Source organism: Magnolia sinica, chromosome 1 (genome assembly GCF_029962835.1).
Source record: "Magnolia sinica isolate HGM2019 chromosome 1, MsV1, whole genome shotgun sequence".
Classification (NCBI taxonomy): Eukaryota; Viridiplantae; Streptophyta; class Magnoliopsida; order Magnoliales; family Magnoliaceae; genus Magnolia; species Magnolia sinica.
Window position 1 is genome coordinate 28985686 of NC_080573.1, and position 25794 is coordinate 29011479.

General features: G+C 38.5%; 1 protein-coding gene across 2 annotated transcripts in view; it reads right to left on the bottom strand.

Annotated features, from left to right (window-relative positions):
- Positions 1–25794, bottom strand: part of LOC131243667 (187-kDa microtubule-associated protein AIR9) — a 108702-nt gene that overhangs the window by 62402 nt on the left and 20506 nt on the right. For both annotated transcript variants that reach the window (XM_058243179.1, XM_058243171.1), the window contains exons 10-25: positions 24333–24434; positions 22748–22980; positions 22534–22648; positions 15413–15533; positions 15080–15255; positions 14257–14392; positions 5477–5577; positions 5323–5370; positions 4183–4367; positions 3871–3988; positions 2682–2809; positions 2285–2453; positions 1554–1672; positions 574–742; positions 254–338; positions 89–162 (exon numbers count right to left, since the gene is read on the bottom strand). In XM_058243179.1, the coding sequence (XP_058099162.1) occupies positions 89–162; positions 254–338; positions 574–742; positions 1554–1672; positions 2285–2453; positions 2682–2809; positions 3871–3988; positions 4183–4367; positions 5323–5370; positions 5477–5577; positions 14257–14392; positions 15080–15255; positions 15413–15533; positions 22534–22648; positions 22748–22980; positions 24333–24434 (2079 nt within the window). The remainder of the gene's footprint in view (positions 1–88; positions 163–253; positions 339–573; positions 743–1553; positions 1673–2284; positions 2454–2681; positions 2810–3870; positions 3989–4182; positions 4368–5322; positions 5371–5476; positions 5578–14256; positions 14393–15079; positions 15256–15412; positions 15534–22533; positions 22649–22747; positions 22981–24332; positions 24435–25794) is intronic.

Below are 25794 nucleotides of genomic sequence, written 5' to 3' on the forward strand. Positions count from 1 at the left end.
AGCAGTTCTAATAACCATCTAACCTTACCGGTGTCAAATTTTCTTATAGGTTAAACCAGCCGCATTATCTGATAACTGATATACGTACCATTGCCACTTAGCTTGTCCTTTGCACCATTACCTTTCACCCTAAACCATTCATGGGTACACTTGCCTCTTTCGCTGAATGGTAAAATAAAAGTTCAGGTACAATTACATAGAACTAAAGGTTAAATGGTTAAAACTCGTGGATTGAAGAGAGCAAACATCTCACCCTCCACTGTATGAGGCAACAAAGTTTAGAGAATGTCCTTCCATCAATGATCCAACAAATTGTAGAGACTGACAAGTTGGTGGGCCTGCAGCATGCAACCATATGTAGAAGGGTTAAATTGTCTGAAAAGCTTATATTGGCTTCAAAAAATAAATAAAAGATAAAAGATGTCACTGTGATCAAGTTTCTAACAACAACCCACACACACCCCCCCCCCCCCCCCTTCGCATACCCATTAAAGGTAGAATGAACCAACTGCATCCTCAGAACCTATTTACATGCTAGATCATCATAAAGTTCGCATAGAGACAAATGCTTACCAGGTAAAATAGGTCCAATTTGCTCAGAAAGAACGGTAGGACCACGGGCCCAGTCACTTCTGATAGGTTCACAGGAAACAGAAATCAGGAAGCCAATATCATCCCTCGATAGGGTATATGATGCAGTTGTTGCATCTTTGATTTCATTTTGTGTTCCATCTGGACCAATCTGTAAAACAGTAAAATGTGTTATTTATTGAGATGGAGATTAAAACCAACTAGCACGATGAGCAAGATAAAGGCAATACTTTAATAAATAAATAAATAACTTTGCTTCTCTACAAGAGAATGCCAGCTAACTTCAGATTATTTTTTTTTATCATGGTCATCATCTTAGCCTTTCTCCCAGCAATTTGAAATTTGATTTTAAATGGTAGATTGGCAAATTTCTACCATCAGCTGCCACTAGTCATCATCAACCTTCCCGTTTCGTCCGGGCTCTTGAAACCATCAATGGCAAAGGCTCACATTGACACCAATAAGATGCCAGCAGTCTTGCCCAGTATTGACCCCCAGACCAACTACTGTGTAGGCCCCAAAAGAGCAGGCAAGCAAAGTAGGGCCATGAAGGCACAGCTGCTAGCCAGACAGCTCATGATTGCACACTTAAAGGGTCATGCTCGAATAGTTGGCTGCACAAATGGCAGGGACCCCATCAATATATGATTACCAACACCACTACCAGCCAACACAGTCACCCCCCATGCAGCACCCAAGTACAACTATTGCATGGTACTCATGATGGGGAATTTGCAAGCAAAAAAAAAAAATCGTGTCTAGAGCATCCAGTGCTAGGCAAGCCTGCTAAGCACACATAACTAGATTCAGATTTCTACGTAGATTAATCATTGCACTTCCTAATCTGTGTTCTTCCAGTTACCAATAGATCAATAACAGCAAGAGTAAATGCCAATTCCTCCATCTTACAGAGTAATAACATAAGAAACGTTGTTGATCTGTGCAAGAATTATTCAACATACCAAAAACCAACGGAAAATTGAATCTCCCTCTTCCCCTCCCCAATATTTCTTCTCGACGTGCAGTGTGGAACCTTCAATTCCCCTCCCCAATATCTGCAGGGAAAGAAGTCTTGGGCTTCCTATTGGTTGAATTGCATGTCATCAAAGAAATGCACCAGTCAGCACTTAAAGAAACAACTATTGTTATGAAAGCTTTTGTTAAGAGTCTTATGCTACCAAGTATGAACGGGCACTTCTACAGGATATCAGAGTGATGAACAAGAGATATAGGCCTCTAGTTAAGCCAGCATAAGACTCGGATGATGTGAGTGCCATGAGATTTATATATTTTATTCCAGTCTGGACTAGGAACCCTCTCTCAGAAGCAAAATACCTAAACTTAGAAAATGTGCTGTTTCAATATGTCTACAACAAAGAGAAAAGGGCCCTAGAACTTTAAGGAAACGAGAATCGAGAAAGGGAGGAAAAAAAAAAGCTAGCAGATGTCCAGTTATAGAACTAGGGTCATTCTGGCAAGCACAACAACAGCATATGGTTTGCTTTCTCTACATTTTCCATAAACTTTACTACTATTTTCTATATTCTTGTTACAGTTCTGCCACTTTAGAATTCTTCATGTAAAAGGCCAAGCTTTGACACACCGGGTCTGAAAGACTTGGCAAACTCTTATGCTTTTCAAAACATTGGTAAAATCTTATAAGAAAATCTTTAACCAAAGGAAATGTAATCACCAGGACGAACCCGCTCCTGTCCCAAGCACGTCCTTGGCTCACCCACAGTTCCATCATCACGTACCGGAGTACATTTAAAAGAAACGAACTTGCCAATAGCATCTTTTCTTATCCGATATTGAAGGTGCCCGGATGCTTCGGGTATTAAAGCACCTGTGTCAGTTTCAATCTGCAGAATGCCAATATGTAATGATCATGAATTAAGATAGAATACATTTTCATTTAACTTTTCACTTCAGGTTAAGCAGATGGTAGGGAGAAAACATCATCCATATAATGCTTTACAGTTGAGATTCCAAATTCACAAAGAAGCAATTTAAAATAAAATAAAATAAAAAAGATAGCCAGTCGTAGACCCAGACCATGAGGAAGGTAATCAAACTAATATAGTTATTACCTCATGAAGATACCAATTGTAGAGACTTTTGCCTTCATGACCCCCTATATACCCATATGATGCTGTCAATATTTCACCTTCAGAATAATCACCAGTTACGGATAGGAAATTTAGGCTTGGAGGAAGAGCTGCAAAGATGTCAAGGATAAATTAACAAAACAGCGATAAACTGACGTATCCTAAAACTAAACGCAACATGAACAGCCCATATGGTGCAATTACCTTGGAGCACATGCAAAAGGCAAATAGTACAATAGACATTCAGCAGCACAGAGAAGTTGCTAATAAATATCTTTATTCATAATAAATGTACAGATATGACTCAGAACAATGCAATGGTGGTGTGAGTGCAACCGTGCAACACACTTGAGATAGAACATATATATCAAAAATCAGATTGTATTAGCAACAGTGAGTGAAAGCCAGCAAAAACTAAAATATAATGTGTCCAGGTTCATGCAAAACAATGTAAGCCCCATATCCTCTTGTATTTACCTAGTGATATCAAATTAATGAACTCCAGGATAAATAGAAAGTTCATTGAAAATATAGCAAATATTGCAATTTTTACTAACCATTTTATTGGATATCTTAGAAATTTGACCCAACATTTTTTTTTCTTTTTTTCTTTTTTTTCTTTTTTTTTTTTTTTTTAGAGAGAGAGAGATTTAGAAATTTGACCAACTTAGTTCCATATTTGTAATTTTGAAGTCAAATTGCCAAACAGACGACAACTAGAATCCCTTTTCAACTCCTACAATCTCATCCATGACGAGAAGATAAGTGAAAGCCACATTTCTTACTCATAAAGAATAAGCAACTCCCATCCAACTAGACACCAGATTCATCAATAAGACTATCGCTAATTAAAAGAAAAACCATAAAATTAGTGCCCACAGATTACAAAAAAGCACAGACTCAGTAAAGCTCTCGCAGATAATCATTTGAAAGATGTGAGACTTCTAATAAGTGTCTGAGTTGGCAGTTCTTCATCAACAGAGAACCATATTGTAGCATATAAAAACTAATGATTTTAACTTTTTTTCTGATAATTGATAATATTTCCTAGCTTTAAATAAACTGTCTTTTTAGGCACCTTAATTAAGATTCATTTCCCAATGAATATATCCTCTAGCATACAGAACATAAGTCCCCTAATGTCACCAAAGACAAGTATTCATTTACTTACTTTCAACTGCCTTTTCAGAAATAACATATGCCGGGTCACCGCATTCTCCATCTGGAGCCATAGGTGTAAACTTTGCAACAATATAGTAACCAACAGCACTTAGGGGGATGCGGAAAGCCTGCATCAAGTTCAGTGGATAATTAACCTGACTGGATGTGGTAAAACAGAATACGCTTTCCTGGATAGATTCCCCCCCCACACCCCCCCACCCCCCCCCAAAAAAAAAAAAAAAAGTTGCAAGAACTGAATCCATAGAATAGGATCACCTGTTTTTTTTTTAAATGATATAGATGATAGTCATATTTTTCTCACCTTCGCGATTTTGGATGTGCTTACAGCTTCAAGATCATTCTCAGCTTCCAACTCTGAAAAACTTGTTTTAAACCACTGAACTCGACTAGATCCTTCAGTACCCCCAGTGACAGTAGCAGCTACAGTGACCTTGTTTCCTTCCCTCAGGTCTCCAATTATCTTAAGATGAGTTACTTTTGGAGGGGCTGAAATTTGGATACAGATAAATTCAAAACAACAAATAACCATAATGTGAATAGGTGGAGAAAAATCTGATATGTTGCTTTGCAAGGAGTTGTTTGGGTGCATGGAACTCTCTTCTTAAAAACATGAAACTTGAGAGTTGCAGCATTTGGATGCTCCAAGGAAGTCATCACCTAAGAACTCAAGTTCCCCTAGAAAGACCTAAAATAGGCAAGGTAATTCTTTCAGAAAAGCAAAGATTTCTCTATGCCATGGAACTCCCTTGAAAGTTCCATGGAGCCTGGATCCCAAGAAGAGAGTTCCAACAATAGAGAAATAATTACTTTGTTGAGAGAACTATTCTCTATTTTAAGCCTTTTTTGTGAAACTTGAGTTCTCAAGTGACGAGTTCCATGGGAGCATCCAAATGCTAAAAACTCTCAAGTTCCATGGAACTCAGCTCTTAAATGGAGAGTTCCATGCATCCAAAAGGCCCCTAAAGGAAATCTTCTGTTATGTCTGTTGCAACTAAAGAAACTTGATGAAAAACGAGTAGTTTCAGGAAACCCAATCTCAGATGAACGCTCAAGCAAAATAACGTGGCCTTACCAAGGGCATGAATTAGTGACTTTCCAAGGTAAAGGATCAAAAAAGGGGATCTCATTCTCTTAGTGATATCACAAGCACAAAGGAACACTCAAGCAAAACAAGTATCATGAAAGTGTCTGATACATGTAACCTGAAGTGTGTCTTCCTAGATTATAAGATTACTGCTGGGAGTAAGAGTAAGATGATAAGCTGAAAGAAGAATAGATTTTCCCAAGGTAATTGCCCAAGAACAAGACTTAAATTTATCAGTGATAGGACAAATGTTTTTACAACATTAAAAACTAAATTTCATTTCAATTGCGTTTAAATGACAAATGATTCAAAGCCTACATAAATAATTCTGTGTGTGTTGGATCAACTCAAAAGTACCTTGCTTCACAATCTCAGTAGTAACAGATACAGATTCCCCTTCCTGCCCTGAAAAAATAACAAAAAGTTGAGCAATTATATATGCATAATGTCCATACACAGTAACACTATAGAAAAATGCTCAGCTTGGCAATGGAAGAAGAGGAATTGTCACCCTCAAAGTTGATAGGTATATATACAAATGCCAAGTGACGCCCTACATCCGCTTTGGTCAAAGTATACTCAGCAGTTCCAGATGACACCAACACAAAATCACTGCCACAGAGAGCCATAAATGTTGAATCAAATGTTGAACTGGAACAGCCATAAATGGAAAGGAATTAAAATTGTATATGACCATTCTCCGAGGAGTTACAGAACTAGTCTGAATTGGCAAAATTTGAAAAGGTAAACTTGCAGAAGCATACAAGATAAAACGCAGGGCAGATTCATAAAGAAAGGATTTTGTCACTTCGAAAAGTGCCTTCTTCTGAAGCACAACGCATACAACATACAAGAATGGAAAAGACAGAGAAAGAAAGCAAAGATCCCAAGCTGTCAACATCCAAACATTCTAGGAAACACCAGCCCCATAGTGACTCATTAGAACAGAATGAATAGGTGAATGTAAAAGTTATATGCATATGATGAATGCAGCACTTATCACTTATTTAACAAAAATTCATCCCAAGAAATAACATATTGGAAACAATGAACCTTGCACACAAAGAAGTGGCTTTGGAGATTTGGTATAGATGAAGGAAGACTATGGAGGGAGCTTATTGCAGGCAAAAATGGTTCGCAGGTGAGAGCATGGGGAGTAAAGAGATCTCCTCTCTAGTCTCTATCGTGCCTCCAGCCTTTGGAAGAGGTAACGTTGACATATCCTATGCTTCGTAAGGGGGTCTCCTTCTCGCTCGTTGGAAGCGACGTCCGTTTTTGGGAGGACGTGTGGTGTGGAGACCGGCCGCTGCAAGAAGTCTCCCCTAGAGTGGCCTGCCTCGCATTGGATAGGAACATCACAGTGGATGGTTGTTACTCCATTTGTCGCGGCTTCGTGGTGTGGTCTCCTCATTGCCGTAAAGACATGACAGATGAGGAGATCGCAAATTTGGCGAGCTTGTTGGACCGTTTGAAGATTTATTCTACCCTGGCAATAGAGAAGGATTCTACGGTGTGGCATGTTCATAGCTCGGGTCATTTTACTATTCGATAATTTTACACAATGATGCATGAGTTGCCATGTATTTCGGATCCCACCTACCCGTTTCACCAGGTCTTATGGAGCCCCTCAAAGAGTTTGGCCTTCGTTTTGGTTAGTAGGAAGGAACAATCGACAACCTGCAAAACAGATACCCTATTCTTCCCAATATTTATTTGATGTGCATGGGAGATGTGGAGTCAATTAATCATCTCTTCATCCATTGCCTTTTTGCTCGAAAGGTGTGGGAGCAGTTCCTGAATCTCTTTAACATCTCATTGGTGATTTTGAAGTCCATTAAGGACCTTTTGTAGGCCTTAGCATGGAGAGGGGGCGGGGAAGTACGGAAAGCAAAGTGGAGGCTCATTATTATGGAGTTTCTTCGGTCAATATGGGGAGATGGGAATGGCCAATGTTTTTAGAATAGGAGCTCTCTAGTAGAAGAGATTGTCAAACAACCACTTTCTCTAAAAGCTCAAGCCATTAGAGTGTTTGTATCAATGTATATCACGGGACTTCAACACTCCCCAGCACATGTGGAGACACTCACCCACACCATAAACAATGGCCCCCCGTGGGGCAGCATTCGAACACTTGACCTTTGGATTTGATAACATGTCAAATAACCACTTTCTCTAAAAGCTCGAGCCGTTAGAGGATGTGTATCAATGTATATCAAGGGACTTTAAGTCTTTAACAGAGATTATCAGAAAAATTAAGTTTAGCGTGTTGGAATGGACTTACAACGTAAAAGGCATCCAAATCTTCCAATCTCTCCCCTTTTTTTTTAGTTGCAAAGTCGGGGTTTATTATTTTCTTGCCTTTTGGCGAGCATTCTTTTTCAGTTCTCTTTTTAAAAATTTAAATTAAAAAAAAAAAGATATAAGGCCATATGCAACAATGTAATAACAAATAGCAATCCAACTAGCAATGAAAATATTTATTTTTGAACAATAATTATGCCCACTACTAACTTAACATCTTACTTCCTCAAGTGTGCCCACTGTATACTTAAAAATAAAAAATAAAAAATAAAAATAAAAAATAAAAACAGAGTCTGCACACTGTTCCTTTAACAAACAATTGCACCTATACCTCGACCGTATCAATGCCACAAGATTCTCTAAATGGATATAAGGAATGCCCTACATGGCCACAAAGAATTGGGTGTTTCTGTCCAGGGCACATGGATATTTTTCATGGTTTATGGCCTGGTAAAGATTAAAGTATGTCCTAAACCATATGGTTCCAAACAACAGCAAAATGCAAGATCCTCAACACAAGCAAAACAGAACCACATAGAGATTAGATAATAAAATAATGGCACACGCTTCTAAGAATATTTTGGTGGAAATCTTCCTAACAAAACCAATCAATAGTCCCCAACCCAACCTGCATAAACAAAAAGGTGCTCTACAAAGCCAGATGGAGCACAGCTATATGAAAGAAACAAATTCCCATCCAACAAGTTGGACTGCATTGGCTGAAGGATATATCATGTACTTCTTGGCATATGCTGTTGTTAAAAGGTGGAGAGGAAAATATACATAAATAATATGAATTGATGGCACACGCTTCGAAGAATATTTTGGTGGAAATCTTCCTAACAAACCAATCAATAGTCCCCAACCCAACCCGCATAAACAAAAAGGTGCTCTACAAAGCCAGATGGAGCACAGCTATATGAAAGAAACAAATTCTCATCCAACAAGTTGGACTGCATTGGCTGAAGGATATATCATGTACTTCTTGGCATATACTGCTGTTAAAAGGTGGAGAGGAAAATATACATAAATAATATGAATTGTTACCATCAAACCCACAAGGGGTGTCCGTGTGTATGTCATCATAGACTTGTCCAAGTTATTTGGGTCAGCAAATATACATGCATAATTTAAGCCCTGATAAAATGGAAACTAACTACGTATAGTTGTTTTTTATAATATTTTAAGTCCTACTTGAAGCCTCATTGAAAAACTCCACCTTTTCCCCAATGTTTCCCTCATATGATGATATCTTACCGTGTATCTACAATATTATCTTACTGTGTATCAACAATATTATTGATGATAATGAATTAATGATACATGTTTTCCTATCCCACGTCATTAAGACATGCAATGACACTGGTACTCTGAACACTGGTGAGGGACACAGGACAGATCGATTCACTAGCAGAAACACCTCAGATGTCGACAACATTGATTCGTAGGTGTCCAAAGAATTGATGGGGACATCTCGCGCACACATACGCCCCCCCTACGCACGTACGCAAGGAGGAGGAGAGCCCCGCCATCGATCTGGATCGATGACGACATCCATGGAGGGCCTCCTAGTTAGAAAGTTGTGTTTTGGTTCCTTGGAGTGGACCCAATCATCATGTGGATCCCACCATTGGATCTCATGATCGTGGCCTGCTACTCTAGATGATCTAGTACTTTGAGTTTTGCTTATTATTGTTATTAAGAATATCATGGACGGTTTAGATTGCTTTGATTAGTTGTTATTTTTGTTACTTCGTCTCTACGTAATAGGTGTGCACATGGTGCGGCTTTTGGGGTATAGGGTTTTCTCATAAATAAGCAACCCCTTGTAGGTTTTTTCTCATTGAATATTATGAATAAAATTCTACATTTTCCTCCTCTAATTCTCTGAGTTGTGGAAATCCAATTGGGTGTGAAACCCTCCCTTCTTCAAAGGGCTAACTACCATGGTGTGAAGCCACACCCATCTCAAATTGCCCCCATCTCCTACCATCCATATTCATCATCTCCCACAGCTATCCCATCTCCAAATCCATCCCTTTTGGTAGCCAATCCTCCTTCTACAACAGATTTGCATAATCAGGCCCTGTAAGAGGGCTGAAACTTCGGCGGAACACCGTGCACAAACCAAACATCCGATCGGCGTGAAACTTGGCGTGAAGGTAGATCTCCCCTGGTCGACCAGCACCTAGTTGGCCGATTTCAAATTCGTGGGCCCCACACACGTGCGGGCCGGATCCCACGCACGTACGTCAGGCCCAGGCCATTGTCCACACGTGTGGATCATCTTGGGTTTGCTTTTCTCTTTTATTTCACTCCTCTCTCACCTTATTTCCCCAACCCTAACCCTAGATTATCCTAAATCCCAAGTTCTATTCCCCTTTTACAACCCTAGGGTTTCCCGGATTGAAACATGTGAATCCCTTGGATCGGGGAAATAATCATTTGCATGTGTGGATGAATCTAACTCTCCTTTGATCATTATTTGGTCTATAATTTTGAATTGTTCCAGCCCTAACATGTGTAGGCTTGGACCCTTGTAGATTTCCTTTGTTGAATGCTTGACTTTATGTGGGATGTGGAATTTTTGTGATTGTTCTAAGATTAGTATTATCTAAAGCCTGAATTCTTGCATATCATATTAAATTTTCATGTCCTGCATCAAGAATCCTTCACCCAGTAAGAGAGAGACTATAAACATGCCCTTGTTGAAGCACTCGTGACCCTTATCAAAACTCATCTCATCCCATGGACATCTGCATCATCCTAACCTTACCTGTTGAACTATACAGTGGATTGGTGGCATGATAACAATGTTGCAGCCTCTTTTCCAACTGCAACGCCACCTCGTGAAGAAAAATTCTAGGAAATGTGCGAAGTATAGGAAAGTCCTAATTTACCAGAGAATGAATCATGCGGTGACGCCTATCACGACACAGTCTTCTCATGATCCCTCTTGCAAAGTGAAAACATTGGATGAAGATGACTATCTTATCATTACTGAAAGCAATGATGATGGCCACCATGAGGGTTTTAGTGTCCACTTTCCATCACAAATGGCATCAATCCATGAAAATTCAGATGATGAGCAAATTGAAGGATGCCATGATAGAACAAATATTGCATCCTTAAGTTTGAGTTGATAATGGGGATAGCTCATTCCCCCAAGAAGTAAAGGACGCAGATAGAGGACCAATTTGGAACGGCCTTGCCTACAAAACTACACAACAAAGATTGCCAATCAAATGTCAGTCACGACTACCCAAAAGGGATAATAATGTCCCTAAAATGAAAGACTCAGTGGTCTATAACCTGCTTGAACATCTTGCCAAATATTCCAGCCTCTATTTACATGTATGATATACTGAGGAATGTCATGAGGATGATTTCCACGCCAAAAGAAGTATGCAACATGTTCATAAAATTACTTTTAAGGACAGAATGCTCAAAGTGCCTCTTCAACTGGGGACTAATGGCAGCAAACATCACATTTTTCAAAGATGATTTGCTACTAGGTGACGTAGAGCATCACTGTCCATTGTCCATCACAAGTTACATTGGGGAAACAAAACTGCCTAGAATTCAAATTAATCCCAGGCTAGCCATCAACACTTCTTTTCTTCTTCTTATTCTTCTTCTTTTTTTTTTCTTTTTTCTTTTTCTTTTTTTTGAGAAGATAACAGAGAGAGAGAGAGATCCAAAGATCCAGGATTACAAAGCAAAAAACATAAAGGAAAGAAAAACAAAAACAAAACAAAGTGGATGGGATCAGATGACGGCCGTTTAAACAAAGTGTTTAAACAAGCCAAGGGTCGGAGCAAAAGCCGCGATGACGGACTATTCACAGCTGAAACTCCTAATTTTGAAGATAGAGTCCCACTCAATGATTGACCCGTTGATTTTATCGATTAGCTCATCAGCGGTAGACTGAATATCCTTGAAAATCATGTTGTTCCTTTCAATGATTCGCCTTTGCAGGCGTTAGCATTCCTTAGGATCTGGAGACTAAGCCACGAAAAGGAAATTTTTTAGGGATACAACAGTCAGACTCACATGCAAAAAGCGATAGTCAAGAATCAAACAAGATGACCGAAAGCAGAAGTGATATGCGAGATCATTGATGCCGATATGTTGCAGAGTTTGCTGCTCAGAAGACCTTGGATCCATAAACACTTTACATGTCATAGACGCTACAGCAATGTTTCAAATACCTTGATTAAAATAGACAGGTGCATAGCATTTTCATCGACAAGAAACACTTCGAGGGGAATAAAGGCTACTATACCGACTCCTGGGTAAGTCCGACAAAGAAACAGAAACTCCTTTGTGCAAGCCAAATCTGAAAATTCTCAGAAGAAATATGAAAGGCCAGCTTGTGACCCTACTTCTAAAGAAAAGGGGTCCAATATCACTTCCAGTGATGATTCTGGAAAACATAAAACTTCTCCAACCAAATCACAAGCTTGAAAGGCAAGAAGTCCATAAATGAAGTACCAGATCAATTTCCCAGACAAGCCAATTCAGGTCCCTTTGACCAAGCCAAAGAAATGTGTCATCAACATGGTGACCAAGGGCAAGCTTGCACCTCATAGAGAAAGGTTGACCACAAGTATGCCCCCAACAATAGACCACTTTATCTTCTATCTCAGGTGGAAAACATAGGAGCAACTTTCGTGATACCCATCAAAGGGAAAGAGAAGCCATAGTCAACTAAGACCACAACCACCAAAAACTACCTAAATCAATTAAAGTGGAATGCAAATCAAATTTCAACAACTTCAATCTGATCGCCAAAAATTTAATAAGCGATCTGAGTTATGACCTTGAAAATCCTATGGGTTTGAAGAATGGGCAAGGCATCCAAGTTCCCCTTAAGCCATACATGACTAAGAATCAGACAAAGGCATGACAAAAGATCAACATGTTGAATTTTCTAAGCACGGGTTGGATTTTTATTATTTTTTTTTGAACATTACACAGATTGGGATATCACTCACCAACATGGTGAAAATCGCCATCAAAATAAGAAGATTACTCTTCTGATTAAAGCAAGTTTCGATTTAGACATAAGCATCTTTTGAGTTCTGTAAGATGGTAATAAATTATTACTAGTCGGAGGGAATAATTCCAATCAGGAAACCTCTTTCGACGAAGAGGAAATCACTAAATTAATCCCTGAAGGAAAAACCTTCGAGGATTCCATCCCTGAGGCTGGAAATCTCATGCCTCCTACAGAAGACAGAAAAATGGACACTGGCACACCTGAGAATTCTCAACCAATAATCATAAATACTGAGCTATTAGATATGGATTCGGAGCAATATGTACATCCACTTCATGAATTTAGTGAAATTTTTTTTTCTTGTTATGCCAAAATGTCTGAGTTGGATCCTGAAATTATCATGCATACGTTAAACATCTATAAAGATATCAAACCTGTTAAACAATATCAAAGGAGACTCCATCCTTGTATCATACATCAGATCGGAAGGGAAATCCATATACAAAAGGTTGTCAACTTCAATCCTGAAGAGCAACACCTGATTAGCTAGCAATCACAGTCCTACTAACCAAAAAGAATGGCCAAAACAGGGTTTCCATTGATTTCAGGGACCTGAATCTCACACTCCAAACTAAAATTTCTCACTTCCAATCCCTGAATTCGTGATCGATAATACTTTTGCATATGAAAGAATATCTTATAAAATAAAAATACATCTATATGACCAAAAACACATTATTCTAAAAACCCGCTTTAGTTTACTGTTACATGGTGGTGCTATTTGGACTAAAAACTGTGGGAGCCACTTATTAAGAGCTATGACTCACGTCTCCAAGCATATGCTGCACAAAACAGTCAAATGCTATGTTCATGACCTTGTTGTCAGAAGCAAGATAATTGTGGATAATCCAGGTGATCTACAGAAATCTTCCGCAGGCTTTGACAACATGCTTGATGGAATATCAATTGACTCAGACAAAAACAAGGCAATTATAGAAATGCCTTAAGCAAGGAGCAAGGACAACAGGGTCGCCTTTCATGCACCAGGAGTTTTATTTCAAAGCTTTCTAGCTGTTGCAAGCAGTTCACCCACTTAATGACGAAAGGTGTTGACTTCGTAAAGGACAAGCATTGTTAACACAACCTCATAGTCATACACAACGAATCCATGATGTCCACGGCTGCAGTAAAATGGCACAAAGAATTCAGGCATCCTCAGCCAGTTTCAACATGAGATAATAAGTTTTGTCCCCTCAAGTAGCTCAAGCAACAGGTTACCAAAAATCTTCTAAAACGGGCAATTCGTGAGTGAATTGGCAATGATTGGACAACCCAAGGCTGAAACTGAGATGAAACTCACGTTTAAAAGACACAATAAAAATCATAGACTTGAGAAGGAGACAATAAAGGAAAACTAAATCTATCTTAAACCTAACAAATCTACTAAAAGAGAATACTACTCCACATATAGCTTAAGTTACTAAATAAAGAGATCTTAAGGATAACTCCAAATCTGCCGAACAAGACATTCCAAACAACACAAGAAAAGTAGACAGGAATCCTCGGCTGGCTTCAAAGTGGAATCATTAAGTTTCATCCCCTGTGAGCAATTGAAGAAATCAGTGACTAGAACATCCCGAAATGGGCAGTCCATGAGCGACAAGGATCAGACTCATTCGTTCAGCCCACAGCGAAAAGGAAGATGGAACTCACATTTTAAAAAATAATAAAAACCATAGACTTGAGAGGGGGAGAATAAAAGGAAACTAAATCTATCTTAAACCTAAAACATCTACTAAAAAGAGAATACTCCACATATAGCTAAAGCTTCCTTAACAAAGAGATCTTAAAGATAACTCCACATCTTAAAGAAAAACTTTTTGAGATGTGGGCAAGAAACATTCATAGGAAAGAAGCAACATTATAAAACATTTTCTTTGAAGAAAAAAGAAAGGAACTGCAACTAGTGTTAATCTAGAAGTACAGACCCAGTTTCCTTGTTCTCACGGAGCCATTCAAATTTGCTGGGACCTTCTCTTCCTCCAAAGTATTCCCCAGTCCCTTTGATTGTATTTCCTTCAACAGCATCTCCAAGAATGTGTACATTGCTGACTGAGGGAGCAGCTGAAAACAAGTGATTCACATGTCCATCTAAACTAAGTTAGTGCGCTACGATGACATTATCATGTTAAACCAACAGAAAAGGAGAAAAAGAGATGAAGAATGAAATAAAGGTTTGAAATAGTAAACTAGGAAACCAACCCTGATTATCAACCAATGTTTAGGCATCTTGGTTAATGTTCGATATGTATATGTCTATATGGATGTATGTATGCTTATTTATCTATATATGTTTTTTTGAAAATTAGAGAGGTGAAATTCAAATGATTGTTGATTTTTACTTTTCCCATCATCCTTCCTGCTTCCCCCACCCACCAATCCCAAAGAACTGTTATGATTGTTGGTACAAGAGTGTCCTTGTGCAGATAGGCCAGTAAACATGATTAAGGAAATGTCTATAGAAACAACCAGTTGTTTAGGGCCGTGAATAGGGATGGACATGAAGTTTGCAATACTATTTCACTGCTCTCAACTTCCAAAATGCATCTATATGTTGGATTCCATGTTGATGCCAGGAAAATGATTAGCTGTTACCGAAGATTGTCAGTTTACACGTGTAATCACATGTACAAGCACAACGTGACAGAGTTAGTATACAGATTTTCTATCATACACTGCAAAAAGTTCCTCAGAAAATAGTTCTATGGGTACTAATAATAAATAATACATTATAAGTATCCAAGCTACCACCTGCTTTTACAAAATCTGTCATTGCATACTGAGGTTCTCCCTTAGCCCCTTCTTCTGTCACTGGAGTGTACATGAAAACCAAACTTGAATCAATGTCATCTATAGTCAACCGATACTCTTCATCTTCAGCCCCAACTATTACTACAGGACTACTATTCCATCTTCGCCTCAACCAGCTGGAAGATTTTTATTAAAAAAAAAAAAAAATCAGTCTTTCTTTCATGACAATAATGAAACGTTGACTGCATAAACACATCTTCATGTAGTAGTTTTAGATACAGTGAAACGTATTGTAAAGGACCAGTATAAACAGGAATGGCAGAAAATTCTCACCTGGCAACACCTTTCCCAGGAGTCCCACCACACCACGCAACCTCGGCAAAGCCCTTTATAACATTTCCCTCCACAAGTTCCCCTTGCACACTCAGATTGAGAACCTTCGGATATCCAGTTCCTGATCAAGGCCTTGCAGTCAGTACAAGCTAATAGAGACGTGATAATTAATGAACACGTCAAACACCAACTAATTTGAATATAATAATAATAATTTGAGCAAGCAAATAAACATCGTAAGTTTGATAAATTTGGCGAAGCCAATGAATTGACCAGTGTCAAATCATTATACTATTGGTCTTGACTCTCAGATAGACTTGTGGGGCCCTTCTCCTTTTAGATTCAAGTTAATGTGGCTGGAGGTTTAGGGGTTTGTAGAATTGATTCAAGGGTGGTAGCAGTCTTTCCAGGTGGAAGGTTGGCCTGGTTATAGGCTTGTGGTGAAGCTCCAGATGTTGAAGGCTAAACTGAACAAGTGGAGCAAGGAGCATTTTGGTTCTGTTTAGCTGGTCAAAGACAAGATTTTGCTGAATATTCAGACCTGGATTACATGTAAGACCTAAAGCAAGAGTCTGACACAATATAAAATCTGGAAATGTTGACTCAAGATGGAGAAGCAGAGATTGCATATTTTCACACACAATGCTCTCTCCCTGTGCTTCACATTATAATGATATGCTTTAGCTTACCCTCTGGATGATTGAGCTCATTATTATTATTTTTTTAAGAGGCAACAAAGAATTTATTAGAAGCTGCAAAGAAAGCGAAAAAGAATACAATAAAAACAGGAAAAAAAAAAAAATCCAGCTTTCTTGGAAGCCCTTTTTTTGTTGTTGAGAGGCAATGAAGACTTTATTGAGCTCATTATGAGCTTCTGAATTTCATCAATGCCACGAACTAGAGACTTCCAGCCTTCCTATCTACAGCAGCACCCTGATACTGTAAAGTAGTTGCATCTAGGTATATTTTGTTTGATATCTAGACTATAACAAATTCTTAAAATTGGCCTCTCGAAGAAGTCTCTCTTGCAAATTTTGTCATGTAGGTTTGTAGGTGTTTGACACTGTCACAAAGATGGCCTCATTCTCCCTTCTTTATTAGGATGACATCCAATTTTCCATCGTCATCGTCATCGTATTCCTTTCTCCCTATTTTTCATTCTTTATCAGTATAACATCCCATTTTCTATCATCATCATAGGCTCATAGCCAGTCCCAGTTAACAGGTTTTCCATATATGGGTAATATACATTCATTTCAAAAATGATTAAAATGCCTTGAAATTACCATGGAATCATTATTGCGACAAACACCAATAGATGCATAAACATTTAATGTTCACAATAGAGAATTAAAGGACCAATTCCAAAACCCAGAGCTACAACGAGTTTCTTGTACAGTTTTACATTAAATTGGCGCCTTGTATTAGATGGGTAAAAGCTGAAGCAGCTGACAAGACCATTTGAACTTGTTCTGAGCAGTGTTTTAAGTAGCTACGATATGTAGTGTGTAGCTTACGCTACATAGCATAGCTTAGCCTTAACGCTAAATAGCTCATTAAAATAGCTTATGTCGCATGTAGGTTACGCTACATGATAATTTGCATACGCTACACACTATGTACCTTACATTACAAGTTATTTTTCACTATAACATTAAAATCAATTAATATTTTCAATGATTTGTTACATTTCTATTTTCAATAAAAATTAGATAATCTTTTCAATGCTTTTAGTAAAATAATATAAGTAACAATATTAAATCAGTTTCGTTGCTCTTCTTTACCTTTATATTTAATCACTGTCCTTTCCTATTACTTTAGGTTGCATTTGGTTGCACCAAATATCATGCAGTTTTGTCAAATTTCATTATTAATCAGTATAATTTGGTTCAAATATCATGAAACACTGGTTTTGAGTGGTGAGCGCTACGCTACACGCTATTCGCTATTTAAAACACTGGTTTTGAGTTAACGCAAACCAAAGATCAGATGTACCGTAGCCAGCAGTGATCAAGGTATCCCATATCGGTATCGGTTGGCGTAACGGTATCGGTTGGCGTAATAGTGTCCTCTGGTACTGATATGGATACGGGGGCATAACGGCCCGTAACAATGCAATTTATTTTTTTTGCTAAAAAAATATGAAAAAATATGGATTAAATCCGGAATATTCTAAGCATTCTAAATATGCATTCATTTATAAATTGGAACATGTTTATGGTGGTGTAACGGTCTACTCTTTGGTGAGAAGTTGTATCGGACTGTCTGATGAATTTATGAACCAGATAACCTGAATTTGACTACAAAATTCATATATTTAATTTTCTAAATATATAATTTATATACTTAACAATTTGATATCATTTCTCCCAATAGTTCTTTAAAAAAATGAAATTAAATTCAGGTAGATGGCGTTGCCAATTTGGGGCTGACTTAGAGGACCAATCCATGCCCCAAATCAGCCTCAAATTCATGCAATTTATTGGCATTATCCCACTTATGAATTGGTGGACATTTATTGGATAGTGAATCATGAAAAAAATCAAAAAGCCCTATTTTAAAAAATAAGCGTCCACAAATTAACAATTAAAACTATTCAAACAATTTGATTTTGACATTGTGAGTTAGCAACTACAGTTCATAATTTAATTGGTAAATTTTAACTTAATACATGTCTTGTGTACAATTTTTTAGGGGCCCGAATTAGGCGGGACTCGGATTGTGAAGTGTAGCACACAAGTGTCAAACTTTTTTGGGCTCCACCGTGATGAATGTGTTACATCCACACCGTCCATCCATTTTGCCAAATAATTTTAGGGCATGAGCCCAAAAATGAGGCAGATCCAAAGCTCGAATTAGGCGGGACTCGGATTGTGAAGTGTAGCATACAAGTGTCAAAGTTTTTTGGGCTCCACCGTGATGAATGTGTTATATCCACAGAAGAAGGGAGGAGGGAGGAAGCCATTTTGCCAAATAATTTTAGGGCATGAGCCCAAAAATGAGGCAGATCCAAAGCTCGAATTAGGCGGGACTCGAATTGTGAAGTGTAGCACACAAGTGTCAAAGTTTTTTGGGCTCCACCGTGATGAATGTGTTATATCCACAGAAGAAGGAAGCAACCTGTACCTTAGCCAGCCGTGATACAATTCCTTGTGGGATTATATTAACTTCTCAAGATTGTACATATTATAGTTGTGGAGATTAGAGACCATGAGAAGACAGACATCACTTCATTTAAAACAGCTTGCAGTAAGGTGGCTTCTAATGCCATATATCAGTCAGAGGTTAAAATTTTTCCACAAGAATGTGAAAGGAACCATGATGCAAACAGAACAGTGAACTAAGGTTTATAAAATGGTTAAAGGGGTTTGGAAGGATATTCTAAACATACAGATTCTGCATTTATTATTTTTTTCTCAAGGAAAAGAAGAAGAAGAAAGGAAAACTTCAAGGTGACATATGTTATATAATTTATATTGCACCAAATACAAGATTACCAAGTACACTTTCTTATGATGGGAAAGTACAAGCACTCCTTAATTTTGACAATCAAGGTCCTCTGAGAGACTGAAATTTATAGGAAGAAAATGAAAAAATGCATTAGAATGTGATCGCATTGCCCATGCTACGCTGTTTGGCATTGTTTTTTTCTTTTTCTTTTTCTTTGAAAGATGAAGCAATATTATTAGGGCCAGCGGCCAAAAGAAGGAAAGACAGAAGCAAAAGAAAAAAAAAAAAGCAACAACAGAGAAAGGAAAACAACAAAGGAGAGAAGAACCAGAAATTTATCCTCTTTTTTTTTTTGAAGCGTACAAAAAGAAAATTATTAATGCATCAGAGGACAGGATTACACCCTATGCCTCTAACATCAAATTATTTGAGATTGCAACCAAAACTCATTGAAAGAGGGAGACCCAATCTACATCATTACATCGCTGAAGGTCACCTTGATCTGTTAGCAGCGGAATTTTCCGGAGAATACTTTCATCCTTGTATGTCAGTTCACTCTCCTTCAGAGAGATGTCAGCTCAAATGTATAAGATATCGCTCATCGTGGTCTGGAATTGGATAGTGTGATTCTTGGGGTCTCAAACTACATGCCAAATTTGTCATGTAGTGCGGGTCTTCACGGGGCCTACACAGTACTTACACAATAGAGAAAAAATAAGTTTCACTTGATTAAGGAAAAAATCATCATCACCATCATCTAAACCTTATCAGTTACCCTAACTAATTGGGGTCGGCTACATGATTCCTGTCCTGCCGTTCCACTCTATCGGGCCTGGCTACCTGATTCCTGTCCTTCCGTTCCACTCTATTGGGGCTGGCTACATTATTCCTGTCCTGCCGTTCCACTCTATCAAGGACCATATCCTCAGTTAAACCACAAGTCATCGTCAAGTCTTTTCTCACCAGCACTACCCATGTCCTTTTGGGCCTTCCTATTGCCCTTTTAGAGCCTTCAATGTGAACCAACTCCTAATAGCTGTGCTTCTTGGTCACTGTCGCACATGGCCAAACCATCTAAGTACTTCCCCTCGTCTTATTTCCTATTAGTGCTAGTCCTGATTTCCCTCGAATGCATTCATTCCTTTATTAAGGACAAAATAGAAAACACAAAAATAATAATAATAATAATAATAATAATAAATAAATAAATAAATCATTCAGTAAGAAACAGGAACAGTACGAACTGCATAGTTGGCAAAGCTTGCCAAACAGTAGAAGACACTGTAGATACCGGTAATAACCATAGGATATTGTATCTTGCTGTTTGCATTACCATTTGATTGATGGTTAAAGGAAATTCTATCCAACTTCATATTGGCTAATCAACAAGCCTTTGTGGCGGGAAGACTGATGTTGGATAGTGCATTAGTGGCTCGTGAATGCATTGATTCCAAATACAGGGAAAAGATAAGTGGGTTGGTCCGCAAGCTTGATATTGAGAAGGTTTATAATCATGTAGACTGGGAGTTTTTAGATTATATGCTGGAAAGACTGGATTGTGGCCGGAAGTGGAGAGAGTGGATCAGGTCCTGTGTGTTCTCCTAAAGGGTTCTTCAGGGCATCAAAACGTCTCAGGCAGGGTTCTCCTTGTTTGTTGTTATCAGAGAGTGCCATAGCATGATGTTTCACAAAGGTGCGGAGAATGGGCTTTTCAATGGTTTTAAACCGTCAACAAAGGCAGAGCATATTAGCCATTTGCAATACATCGACGACACATTGCTTTTTGTGATGCAGGGGCAGTGTCAATTGATAATATTTGAAAATTAACAATGTGCTTCGAAGCTATTTCTAGACTAAAGATTAATGTGGCGAAGTCTGAAATGCTAGGGATTCATGTTGAGGATGAGGATCTCATCCACTTTGTGAGTGTTTACGGATGCTAGCCAGGATCATTCCCTTCGACGTATTTAGGGTTGCCTCTTTGCATCGGAAAGCCAGCCAAGCACATTTGGAACAGTGTCATTGAGAGAATCGAGGGGATATTAGCTTCCTGGAAGTGTCACTATTTATCCTTCGGAGGTCGTCTGGCTCTTATCAAGGTTTCTTTCGCTGACATGCCCGAGTATTTCTTGTCTCTTTCCAAATACCCTAAATCATTTTTAGTTAGGCTTGAAAAGTTGTTGAGAGATTTTCTTTGGAGGGACGCCAGTGATGGCAAGTAGTTCCATCTTCTAAGATGGAAAGAGATGTGCAAGAGGAGGTTTGTTGTTGGAGAGGGTAGACTTTAGCAGGAGCTAACAGCTTCCAAGTAGGTACCCAGGTTGGTGGTTAGTTTGTGAAGGGCTCTTCTCCATGCAAGGTATCGGCATTATATAAAGTGGTGGTGGATACTGAATATTTAGTCTGAAAGGGTTTCTCTTTCGTGCTTGGTAATGGGTATAATATTCGTTTCTGGGTCGATATTTGGTGTGGTGATAGGGTGCTTCATGACCTCTTCCCAAAAGTCTGCCTTGCTCTAGATCACTCCATTTTTGTGGCAAAGTGCTTTTGTATAGTAGCCTCCCCCGTGCACACATGCGTAAAAATATGTCAAAGGCTAAGATCGATGAATTCGTTGGGTTATTAAATATGCTCAAGAATGCCAAGCCTGCCACTCAAGTCAATGACTCAATTGTCTAGTTGTGGCACTGCTCCGGAAAGTTCTTGGTCAAATCCCTTTTTAGCTTGGTTTCAATGGCACCTTGCAATATTGGCCGTCTCACCCATTCCATCAATAGTTCTACGGAGCTCCACCCCACGTGGCGGTCTTTGTTTGGCTTTTGGGTCGTAAGAGAAGTCTCAAGGTTGACAATCTCCAAAGGACCCAAATTCTTCACAATATGTGTCTAATGTGCATGGAGGATGGGGAATTGATTGATCACCTATTCATTCACTTCCCTTTTGCGGCTAGAGTTTAGGGTCATTTACTTGGTTTGTTTCACACTGATTGGGATATGCCTAAGTCAGTGGGGGATCTCCTTTGGGCATGGCATGGAGGAGGAGTTGGTAAAGCCGGGAAAGCTATTTGGAGATTGCTCATAATGACAATTATGTGTGTTATTTGGGGAGCTACGAATGGGCATTGTATTAAGAATGAGTGTCAGATGTTGAAGAGTTATTAGTAAAGTCAAAGGCCCAGTTGTAAGTTGGCCTGTCTATGTAAAGGTAAGGCCGGTTCGGCTGACCTTCTTTTTTGAGTTTTTCTTTTTGGCTTTGTATTCTTTTCTCGCTTTTGGCAAGCTTTCTAATAAAGCTGTTCTTATATCTCAAAATAATAAATTTTAAAAAAGAAAGAGAGAGAGAGAGAGAGAGAGAGAGAGAGAGAGAGAGAGATAAAAAAATGGTACTAGTGAGAGCAACCTCGTATCTTAAATTTGCACTTCAAGTTTTTTTTACTTTTTTCTTTCAATGGCAATTTGTATTTCAAGTTTCCCTCGTGCATTTATAGATATGTATGCTCAAAAAAACATCACCTGTCTTCTGCATTGTCATTGATACACCATTCAGTTGCATATATAGGCTTTCAATTCATATATATGTAAAAACATCAGTAATTTAATAAAAGGTAACAGTTTGAACAGATCATGACGTGTAGTTACTATTCCAGCATTCAGAGTTCTAGGAAAGCATACCAGGAGCAACTGGCGAAGAAACGGCAAATATAGAGGGGTACTCAGTTTCTCTTAATACGGGAGTGCACTCAATCTTCAGAAATTTGTCAATATCCTCATGCTTTGGCCAGTAAACCTGGTAATCAATCAAAATTAATGGCATGCAGAGTATGTGTCCTAACAACAAAACCACCAAACAATTAGTGCACACAAATATGATGCATGGATTATATACCTCTCCTTCTGCATCAGCGATAGCCACAAAATTCGTAGGAGTTTTTTCTCCTATGAACCATTGGTATTTCAGAACTAATTCAGAATCACTGCTCAGTGTGCGGTCTTTTGCAAAAATAAAGTGGCAGTGACAAGCATCTTCTTCAAATGGTGGGTCGGCAGAGGCTTCCTTGAGGATGTAGCCCGGAGGCAGATGGTCTTTCCATTGTTCAACAAGAAAGCGAAAAGTCGAATCTGCTCGAAGATAGCAAAAGGTTCACATTTCCTATGGATAAATGAAATTTATAAAAAGTAACACTTATTTGTCATCATTTGTAATTGAAGATAAGCAGCTATTGACATTTGATCCACATCTTGGTCTGAGATCGCAATCACTCATTATACAATTTTGTGATGTGAAATGCCTCTAACAGAAACAAAACATCAAATAGAAATAACAGATCACGTATAACTATACAAGTATGGTATGAATTTTGAGCTGCAACTTAATGCTAATCAGAATATTACACCAACCATTAGCCTCCAATTTACCAAAATTTTCAAGCAAACGGTACTCCCAGGAAAAATATAGATTTCTTTTGAGTACCTTTATTTTATAAACCAGAGATTAAGCATTCACAGACCACCCTAATCTTTTAATTAACGAGAGTGACATCTTCAAATCTACTCGAAGAAAAATGATTGTGAGCACCCATCATTTATAAAGGATAATCAGGTTTGCAATGGATTGTTAGCCAGTAATCAAAAGAAAATACAGTAAGTCAACAATGAAGGGGATTATGAAGCATCAGAAACAAGCATTCCCATTTTTAGTAAGTATTAGCATGAAAAGTAGTTGGAATAAATGCTTAAAAATCCCTCTTTTGTGAGATAATGTCACTCACAGTGTCAGGGGGTCAAAGCACAAAGAATTTAGAGTCCAAAACCGTTTGTTTCAATGTAAATGGAAGGTCGTTGAAGAATATGGAGTTCAGCATCATAACAAGCAATCTTTTATGTGGAAAATATATCCAAGTGTAGGGTCTCAATGAAATCTCTGCGTTGGAAATCAAATGAAGGGGTTCAATAACTCGAGCCATCACCTGATTCAGATTAAATGTATGCACAATTGCAGCAGCAGATGAAATCAATTCCATGCCATGATCTATGATTGGCATCAGAGAGTTTTAAGAATACCAGCTGGTAAAATACCCATGATAAACGAGTATAAACATAACTAAGGATTCAACAGTTTCACATTATTAAACAGGAAGTATCATGATTGCTTGCCAAAAGTTCCTGCTGCTTACCAGACATCGACCAGCTGGTGCAATGCTCCTAGGTGGAGTTGAACTCAACGGATCACTCAATAAGTTATCAAAACAATAAACTTACTAAGAGAAACTAATTCAGAAACGGAATAAGAGAACCTGTTATTGATTACGATGCTAAGTTGCCAATGCAGGACACGTATATGCATGAGGATATATAAAGCCCAGAGGCAGACTTTCGCCTCATAATAAGAGTGGAAGAACAACATGTGGACCACTTTGTAAATAAATAAATAAATAATAAAAAAGAGGAGAAGAAGAAATGAGAAAGCTCACCTGCAGCAAGCTCTGGGCGGCAAAACTCCCAACCATCTCTGATGCATAAAGCTGTATGAGCAGGATAGCGCTTTGCAATTTCTTGCTCCTCCCGAGCAAGATCTACAAAAATGGATATGGTGAATGCGGGAAAGTTCAGAACTTTATTTTATCTCTGATGAGTGTAAATTGAGAGCGTGTACCAAAATTTTCGAAGTAATCAATAAATTCAGAATAAAAAAGAATAATTGCCTGTGCCATAAAAATGACCATTAGAGGCCATTTGGATTGGGGACATATGGATGGCCTAGATATTTCAATAACCATTAACCAGGCATTGTAATATCCAAGTACTGTAATTGTTGGGAATTATCATCATTATGTTTGGACAACATCTTGAAGTAGGTGATTGTGATTCTTAGAACTTGTAATACCTCCATTGTATAAATTGGAAATCAGAGATAATATTGATCAGACTACAAAATGGTCCAATCATTTACCTAACCATCCAACATGCGGGTCCTACCCTTGATTACCCATCCCTCTTAAAATTTAATTCAATGGTCTAATCATTGATCTAGACCATCCATCATGTAGTTTCCCACCTTCAATCACCCATCCTTCTCAACAAAAAAAAAAATGCTTCTGTCCAATGATCCTAAGCATCCATTCAGTGCCTAAGGGTTAAGGAAATGGATGGTCCATATTAATGATACTACAAATAGTCCAATCATAGAACTTGATCATCAATCATGCAACCCCCAATGATTGCCTATCCCTCCCAAAAATCATTCTAATCGGATGATCCTAATCTTCCAACACTGAAATGGACAGTCCATATTGATCATACTACAAATGGTGCCACCATTGATTTAAACCATACATCATGTGGTACCCACCCTTGGTTGCCCATCCCTATCAAAAAGCCATTATGGTTGGATGATCCCAGCTGCCCAATCAAAGCCAAGGGAAATGATGGTCCATACTAAACACACTAAGATGGTGTGAACAGACCATCGATCATGTGGGTCCCACCTTTGATTCCCATCTCTCTCAAAAAACCACTCTGGTCAAGCCTAACCATGCAATCAATAGCATCGGAAATCAGCGGACCATATTGACCATAAAACATATGGTGCCATCATTGATTTCAACCCTCAATCATGTGTGTACTACCTTTGATTGTCCATCTTTCTCAAAAAAAAAAAAAAAAAACACTTCGGTCAAATGATCCTAACCAGCATGTGTTTCCCACCTTAGATTGCACATCCCTCTCAAGACAGGCAATCGCTGGTGGAAATCTGAAAATCCCAGTATTCCTTCCTCTATTTTTTTTTCTTTTGGGAACTGTGATTCCCAAATTTTGGGGTGTTGAGATGGCCCACTGAGCCTTTGAATGTCCAGGTATTCCAATGTCCAACAGCCCCAAACATAAAAACTGTGTTTGAAGTGGAGAATGGGATTCTCAAGAATCCAAATGACC